At 41.0% G+C, this 9,258-nt stretch overlaps 1 protein-coding gene across 1 annotated transcript; it reads left to right on the top strand.

Annotated features, from left to right (window-relative positions):
- Positions 1-1,141: 1,141 nt before the first annotated feature.
- On the top strand, positions 1,142-8,915 carry LOC124122037 (ras-related protein Rab-43-like). Its single transcript, XM_046485200.2, has 4 exons — positions 1,142-1,465; positions 4,973-5,156; positions 6,585-6,730; positions 8,220-8,915. The coding sequence occupies exons 1-4, from the start codon at positions 1,268-1,270 to the stop codon at positions 8,328-8,330; spliced, it is 639 nt and encodes a 212-aa protein (XP_046341156.1). The 5' UTR covers positions 1,142-1,267; the 3' UTR covers positions 8,331-8,915.
- Positions 8,916-9,258: the final 343 nt, after the last annotated feature.

Here is a 9,258-nt window from a genome sequence, read left to right as displayed (position 1 = left end):
TACCCGTCTCAGCCCTCGTATCATCCCACATTTACTCTCAAGCTGAAAAGCATCTTCGTTGCAGCAGAGACCATAAAGGATGCTGATTACAGGTTTTTAAAATGAGTTGAGTGAAAAAGCAATCAACTTGACATGATGTTAAGCTCTGCTGCAACGCAAGCTTTAAAGATATAAGATTTTGCTCGACAAAAGAATATCGAATATCAATATTTTTACACTTAACCTTTTTTTTTGTTTTGGGGTGTGTCTCAAAATGTAAGGAATTATTTGTTTATGGGCCATTGTGATATAGGTGGACTATTGCTAACCGCAGCATTAATCTACAGTTACTCAAACTCCAACCCTTCCTCGAACCTTGACGGTGATCATTGCTCACAATATCAATCACTGGATTGTCTAGTCCAGATTTGATTATTTACAGGATGCTGTCGTATAGGTGGAATATTGTTGAGTGCACTTACAATGTGCCAGGGTCAGGTTTCTTATGCACTAATGTACTTAAAATAATTACCCTCCCAAAATGCTCGTCATATTGATGATCCACACCAAGCTACTCTACATTTTATTCCATGACAACCCCCCTCCCCCACCCCACCCAAAAAATGAAAAGTGCAAAAGCATTTTATATTTGAACACCGAATGTCCATTTTATCATGACCCTCCCTAAATATGTATGTAAATGTGTATTTATTTTTATGACCCTCTCCTGTGTGTGTGTTTTTTAAAAGACCTGAATCACGTGCTGGGACGTGCCAAATACTTGAACATGGTTCACCCTCGCAATGATATAAATTCAAACTAATGCACAATGGTTTACAACAATTATAAGAAAATCTATTTTGGCAAAGAATGTCATTATGTTCTCTTTCTTTTTAGACTTGTGAAAAAGATTGAAACCAATGGGATTTGAACACACGCAGATTTAATTTATACATTGAATTTCCGTCTCGTACTAAGCACGACAAGAGTTACCTCCCGTTATTAATTGACAGCATTGCGTTCACATAAAACGAAATAGGTTTATCCCAACTAAGCCGATGGGATTTCCACATTAACTTGCGCATTATGACTGGTATATATTTCATAACACTTGTTGCCTTTGTCACATGATTTGAGACAAACGAGCTCAACACGGAAGTAGCATCACAAAATGATGTCACTTCCGGTATAGCCAAAACATGAAACTTTGCCATTGAAGCTGTGTCATCCGTGTTGGAATCGAACGGTGGAAATTATTAATGACAGAGGGAGTGGGTTCATTTTGAAAATGTCGTACCACTCTGCACTCGATCCTGATGAACAGTTTGATTATTTGTTTAAGATAGTGTTAATTGGTGACGCAGGTGTGGGGAAAACCTGTGTCGTGCAGAGATTCAAATCGGGAACTTATACAGAAAAACACGGCAGCACCATAGGAGTTGACTTCACAATGAAAACTTTGAACATTGACGGCAAACTTGTGAAGGTGAGGCAAATTTGATGGCCATTTGTTCTATAAGCTGGTAATGTATCTTGTACATATGGACGATTTTCCTGACGGCGAGTCAGCTGGCTGACAGTCGTCGACAACACTTTTGTTTATACTTGATGAATCACTCTTTCTAATTATAGACTGTCGACCACAACCGAATTACTGATTTAGTTTTTTGCCATATACATCGTGTACATGAACCTGATGATATGTTTACAAACACCAAGTTTTTTTTATATTTTGAGTTATTGTGTTACTGTCCGTTTTGAAGCCTCTGTTTATCTTTTGGAAGGGGATTTATCATGTTTATGTGATGTATGCCTAATCATGTAGACATGATCAATATGTTTTGAAATGTTTGTTGTGCTTCTTAGTGAAAGTTGTCATCTATTTGCTTACAATTTGCACACATATACTATATACTATGTTTTTGCGCTATTGAATTATGTTTGATAAATATATTTACATCCTTATCAAGTGCTTCATTGTTTATGAATGGTTATCATGGTTATGGCGTAAGTCTTAGGGCTGTTATTTAAAACTGATGGAATGGTTCAAATTTCTTATGACAAGATAGAAATTTGATACAAAAAACTTTAGTAGGCATGGTAGGGAGTAGGGTTGTCATAATGCACTTTGTATTGTTTGTTGTGATACGATACATCGAAACTCGACACATGACATGTTATTCCTTAGCATGGGCAAGTATGTCTACCGTTCTGAAGCATTGTTTGCAAACAATATATACAGAGAATCTCACCCGAGTGTCTTTTGATATGAAATATATCAACATGAGTTGATAAAAGTGGAAAAATTCCGAGGCTTGTTAAGGCTTGTTAAGGAATAACATGTCATGTGTCGAGTTTCGATGTATCGTATCACAACAAACAATACAAAAGAAACGAGGGTGAGATTTTATTTATCATCCAACATCATTCTTCCAACCTTTTCAATTTGTAGACAGTAATTAGTAGTCTTCAATGTAAAAAGTACTGCTAACAGCTTCAGTAGCAGAGCCAATAGTGATGTCATTTGATTGTGACGTCATGGTAACCTGTGACGTCACAATGGTCTGCAAAGCATTGTGATGTAATTTCATTGCAGCGATATCTACAGTGTAGATATCACTTGATCTCATCCAAGCATATATTCTGTGGGAGCCAGTTTTGGATGATAAAAGTGGTTAACTCCCGAGCTTACTCAACTCTGCTCGCCTTATTCTGCAAGAGTGTAGTAGCGGGTGAAGGCTTATCTGATCAGGTGACCAGACTATTCTCTTGGTTGTAAACAAACACACATATTCTGAAATGAGAACAGACAGGCCTAATGTAAGCCTTTCGTGCACTTTACATATTGTTTTGTATAATTATGTACAGAGCTCCAGATAAGCTTTTGGTGTTGTGGGTATTTTACCCATGCATTTTAAAATCACTGGGTATCAGTAATTCTATCTGCGTATTCAAATTTCTGTTACCCACTAGTTTTTACACATGTGGGTATTTAAGTTAAATATTTAAAAACACTATTCATCTAGTCCCTGCAAACTGGTGTCGTGTGGGTTTGAGAGCTTTATAGGACTCAAAAATACCACGATACTTCCACAAGAAAGTGTGATGGCAAATGATCATGATGTGACTGTCATCGTGGAGTTTGGCAAGGTTGACGGAATGCCCGTTTATAATTTCAAAATAAGTTGCTGATTTGCTAATCGAATACGCAGGGTTACTTCACAATAATTTTTTAATTTGAAGTTTACACGATATACGGCTTTTCCATTAGACGAGAGGTCGGTCACATGACCGCGAAATTGACGTTCATAAGTGTATGAACGTCACAATTTGACGTTCATACGTTTTTCACGAGACCGTGTTCTTGAAATGACGTAAACACTGACGGACTACTTCCACATTCCTGGGGAAACCCCTGGGAATTCCCTAGCATGAAAACATACATACAAGCATTATTTCTGATCATTTGGAACCTTTAATCTTGGTCTCAGCATTTCAGTATATATTGAGAAACGTAAGAGAGCTTGACTGCATGATTGTTCAGTGAGGGCCAAACATTGTATGAACGTCGTCGCAAGCTCCGACATTCATACAGTTTGGACCTCACTCTATGCAGGTTCATACTCCAATGAACTCACACAAAGTGAAGGTCAATTCTTAAATATTTTGATGATACGCACAAAATCTGTTTTTGTAGCGTATCTGTAATGTTCGTTGCGTATTTGATACGCTTGGATTATTTTTTACTGCATATTTCTGTATTTCTGATGCGTATTTCACGCAGATACGCAGCTTATCTGGAGCCCTGATGTAGATATACTACTACAGTGAGGTGCATGACAATATATCTTTATACATCAAAGTGACCGTATAGTAAACTCTCCGTAGTGCTTCAGTGACAGCCTGTGGAGCCATGTAAACAAAGACGCAAATAGGACAATTTTGTTTTACATTTTTTCTCAATGAAAGTTTAACATTTCATGACATATGTTTATCTTAATGTGTAGACAGATGAAAAACATGCAATAACTTGAACATGTTTAATGGACTGGGTGAGATGTGATGATGTGGCAGAGGTACTCGGCTTTCCCTAATTTATTTGGAACTCTTGGTAGGAGAGTGGTTGACTTCATACAAACGAGGCACCATTTATATTGTAATCTAGGCTTTGATAAACACTGGCTTCTAACATGTCTAATCTAATCAAGCTGGCAATTTTTATTTTGTAACTCATCTGTTAGAAAAACACACAAACTTTCTCTTCCATTTCTACCTAATGAAGACATGACCGAAGCCAGCTACTCTGCACTGCACTTGGGTTATCAACTTCACTGTGTGGAGCTCTATTGTTTTAGTTTGAGAGTTGAATCGTGCATGAATTCAAGGTGTGATGTCACACTTGGAAATTATTTCATGCATCATTTAAGAGCACCAAGAACCGTCGACGTACTTGCCCTTTAAGCTAAGGAAAGATTCCCATCATCAAAGTAATTGAACAGTATGGATAGTGGCATGTGAAACATATTTAGGAGATTGGAGTTGTTGAACAAAACAATGGCTTAAGTTGGTTGGTTGGTTTGTTGTTTAACGCCACACTCAGCACTATTCCAGCTATATGACGGCAGTCTGTCAATAATCGAGTCTGGACCAGACAGTCCAGTGATTGATATCGTGAGCATCGATGTATGCAGTTGGGATCGATGACATGCATCAACCAAGTCAGGGAGCCTGACCACCCGATCCCGTTAGTCGCCTTTTACGACAAGCATAGTCGCCTTTTACGGCAAGCATGGGTTGCTGAAGACCTATTCTACCCCGGAATCTTCACGGGTCCAATGGCTTAAGACCTTGTACTACTTCTTCTGCTGCCTGGGCCTCTCACAGCTCCATCCTTCTAGTCAAGGAAAACAGCAGCATTAAGGTAGTAATGCAGGATTAAGATTTTGCTCAAATGTAATCAAGTCCATTACTATTAATATTATACTTCTTACAGCTACAGATCTGGGACACGGCCGGTCAGGAACGGTTCCGAACGATCACCCAGAGTTACTACAGAAGTGCTAATGGCGTTATCATAGCCTATGACATCACAAAACGGTCTACCTTCGACAACATTCCTCGCTGGCTTGAAGATGTAAAGAGATACGCAGGAACGTCCATTGTTCAGTTGATGATAGGTAAGTGCCACATCGGTGATCAGGCTGATACTTAGTGACAGATCACTCTCATGATTATCAACATGACGTATAGAACAGGGCTGGGACGAGTCTATATTTGCCACCCGGGTACCCAATCCCCTATTACCTGACCCTACCAGGGTACCCAATCCCATTACCTGACCCTATCCGGATACCTAATTCCCTATCACCTGACCCAACCCGGGTACCCAATCCCATTACCTGACCCTACCTGGGTACCTAATCCCATTACCTGACCCTACCCGGATACCTAATTCCCTATTACCTGACCCTACCAGGGTACCCAATCCCATTACCTGACCCTACCCGGATACCTAATTCCCTATTACCTGACCCTACCCGGGTACCAAATCCCATTACCTGACCCTACCCAGGTACCCAATCCCCTATTACCTGACCCTACCCGGGTACCAAATCCCCTATTACCTGACCCTACCTGGATACCCGATCCCCTATTACCCGACCCTACCCGGGTACCCAATCCCCTATTACCTGACCTTACCAGGGTACCCGATCCCCTATTACCCTACCCTGTCTGGGTACCCGATCCCCCATTAGTTGACCCTACCTGTGTACACTATCCCACATTACCAACCCTTTCCGGGTACCGACTGTAGATCTGAAGAGTTGGGTACAATATTCCTTTACCGGAACCCCGGCAAAAAGTAATTAGATACACACATAAAAAGATTTGATCATGCATATACTGAACCACAGGAGTCCGTATCTAAAAATAGACGCCCTCATGCATATTCACGCCCTTCGGGCTCGCGTGTGGAGATGGTCATGAATATGCATGAGGGCGTCTATTTTTAGATACGGACTCCTGTGACTGAACATGCTGAAGCTTTGTGTTTACTCAAAACACATCAAAGTTTAAAGGAATGTGTGCATTGTCAGAAAGTAATGGAAACGTAAGCCACTTGTAGTGTAACTTTGCAGTTTTATTGTTATTGTCATCAAAAAATATGTCCCAGGTCCAGGTAGCTCTAGCTTGTTGTAAGAGGCGACTAACGAGATCGGGTGGTCAGGCTAGCTGACTTGGTTGTTGCATGTCATTGATCCCATTCGTGGATTGATGCTCATGATTTCAATCACTGGATTGTCTGGCCCAGACTTGATTATTTACATGCCGTCGTCATATAGCTGGAATATTGCTGATTGCGGCGTTAAACAACAAACCAACCAACTGTGGGTGAGTTGTGTGAGCGACTTCAGAGCTCCCATACTTTAACATAGACTTATGATCGTCAAAGGACAAAGATCACTTTGGGCAAGCGGGCAGATTACTGCATTGGTAAGTCCTTGAGTTCTACTGCATGATAATATGTTCATTAATGGGAAGCTCTTTGCTCGTATCTCTGCGCCATACTCACTCACTCACTCAACTCCTGTTTGTATTCGCAGGCAATAAGAAAGATCTGGAGAGTCTGCGAGAGGTCAGTTGTGAAGAGGCGAAGAACTACGCCCACAACTGTGGGATGTTGGACTCCCTGGAAACCAGTGCCAAGGAGAACACCAACATTGATGAGGCCTTCATGCAGATGGCAAAGGTGAATAAGGGAATCTGTTACCACTTGAAGAACATGCTCCAATATGAACAATCCCCTGTGAAGATCCGGGGTAGAACACGTCTTCAGCAACCCATGCTTGCCGTATAAGGCGACTATGCTTGTCGTAAAAGGCGACTAACGGAATCGGGTGATCAGGCTCGCTGACTTGATTGATTTTTGTCACTGTATCCCAATTGCGTGGGTCGATGCTCATGGTATCAATCACTGGATTATCTGGTCCAGACTCTATTATTTACAGACCGCCGTCATATAATGGAATATTGCTGAGTGCGGCTTCAACAACAAACAAACAAAAATGTATTTCACATGTTGAATGTCTGTTCTGTCATAATTAATTCCCCTTCAATACGACAGTGACATTGTATTTGTCTCTCTTATGAATGTTTTTGAAAAAGTTTTCTCACACATGAGATTAATTTAATTGGATGGCTATTTTCTTGTCCCGTTTCTCAAACCAGACTTGGAAAGGGGTGGTAGTGAATGAGTCCAGTGTATTTTTATTATGATAGACTGGAGTACAAGAATGTCAGATATGATACACTGGATAATGGAGGATGGGATTTTGAATGAATTGAATACAATTTGCTGGGGCTGCCCATTGGACAAAGCCTGCTCCCCCTTTAAGATTAACCGCCTCCGTGGTCTAATGGTAGAGCGTCCGCCCGGAGAGCGGAAGGTCCGGGGTTCGATCCCCAGCCGCGTCATACAAAAAGACGTTAAAAGATGGTACTTGTTGTTACCCTGTCTGGCGCTCGGCATTAAGGGGCTAAAACAAGGACTGGTCGGCTCGGAGTCAGTATACTGTGTCTGAGTGGGGTATTCATGTTAAAACTGCGGCATGGTATCTCAGTGTGCTAGCACTATAAATCGGCATCAATCCGGACTAGTACAAGCAGCCACACACACACACACATACATGTGCATGCACGTCGCTATATAAGTGCAATAATCTTGGACGCGACGTTAAACCCCATTTCACCTCACCTCACCTCACCCTTTAAGATTAATCGTGATGATTCCCCCTGAGGATTCCAGGTTAGAATATGTGCCCAGCACCCATGCTTGTCATATTATATGGGCAACTAACGGGATCGGGTGGTCAGGCTCGCTGACTTGGTTGATTCATGTATTGGTATCCCAATTTGTGTAGGTCAATGCTCATGAGGGCGGTCGGGTAGCCTAGTGGTTAAAGCGTTCGCTTGTCACGCCGAAAACCTGGGTTCTATTCCGGACATGGGTACAATGTGTGAAGCCCATTTCTGGGGTCCCCCACTGTGATATTGCTGGAATATTGCTAAAAGCGGCGTAAAACCATATTAACTCACTCGATGCTCATGATGCCAATCACTGGATTGTCTGGTCCAGATTTGATTATTTATATTCTATATTGTCATATTGCTGGTTGCAGTGTTATACACCAGCCTATTATGTTCATAATCATAATAATGTTTTGTTTCTCTCCAACCAGGAACTGAAGCGTCGGTACGGAGGCGAGTCAGGGCTGGAGGGCACGAGTGAGAAGATCACTCTCAACTCAAGTCAGGTTGGCATTGGATTGCCTTGTTGTGGAAAGTCGTAGTTGAGGTCAAGGTCAAGGTCATTGATGAGTAAACAACCTTGTCAGAGAGGTCATGAAGTTGAGCAAAACCTTATCCCAGAGACATCAAACTATCATCATCAGCTCAGCGTGAGGAAATAGTTTGTGTATGGTGTTGATTTGGGTCGTCTCGTGTCCTGCTGTGTGGGACGAAGATTTTACTGTGATTCTGTAATGAAACCATTGCGGTTTAGGCCATGTGCTGTAAATAGGTTTATTTATGAGGCTTATCTGTAGTATTTGAGCCAGTCATGTGACATACCATAGTACACATATAATAATTTTATTTGTCTCAAGTGATTACGCTCCACTGTTCTCAAAGAATGATTTAAATTTGTAGTTATTACTCTCCCAAAGTCGCAAAAAAAGTTTTATTATTGTATTGATTACTCTCAATTGTTTGCAAATGTTTATTATTCTGTGAATATTAGTACATACCGTATTCGACGCAATAAGCACCCAGGGGGCTCTTATTAGAATATTATTTCGGTGGAAAAAAAACAGAGTTGAAAGATAAAGTTCGTGGTTTATGGTGACAGCCTGAAATGTTTATGTACGACAGATATAATTTTCCCATAATTTAATTGCCCATAATTATGGGTGCATATAGCACACGAGTGTGTATTATACGCGAATAAATAAGTCTCGTGTCCATTGATCAATCGGAAGGGGTTGTAATTGGGATGGTTCACCAGCCAATATATCAGCAAATATTGCCGTGGGCACTTATTAGAGCGGGGCGCTTATTACGTCGAATATGGTATGTGTGTTTATGGCATGACAAATGCTTTTAAAGTATTTGAAATCTCATGAAGATGCCAGGTAATTTCTTGTTCAAGTCAAGGGGAAGTCCTTGTGTGGATTAAGTGAGAACATACAGGATCTACTGATATACTTGCAGATTTCTCAC

The sequence above is a fragment of the Haliotis rufescens genome, unplaced genomic scaffold, assembly GCF_023055435.1.
Source record: "Haliotis rufescens isolate VD_foot unplaced genomic scaffold, xgHalRufe1.0.p SCAF_76, whole genome shotgun sequence".
Lineage (NCBI taxonomy): Eukaryota > Metazoa > Mollusca > Gastropoda > Lepetellida > Haliotidae > Haliotis > Haliotis rufescens.
The sequence above is the reverse complement of the archived record's forward strand: the minus strand, read 5'-3'. Positions and strand labels throughout refer to the sequence as shown.

Bases quoted from the DNA above. Each gene is read 5' to 3' on its own strand.
- LOC124122037 (XM_046485200.2), top strand. From the start codon at position 1,268: ATGTCGTACCACTCTGCACTCGATCCTGATGAACAGTTTGATTATTTG. The intron at 1,466-4,972 runs GTGAGGCAAATT...TACTTCTTACAG, and splicing joins TTGACGGCAAACTTGTGAAG to CTACAGATCTGGGACACGGC. The intron at 6,731-8,219 runs GTGAATAAGGGA...CTCTCCAACCAG, and splicing joins CCTTCATGCAGATGGCAAAG to GAACTGAAGCGTCGGTACGG.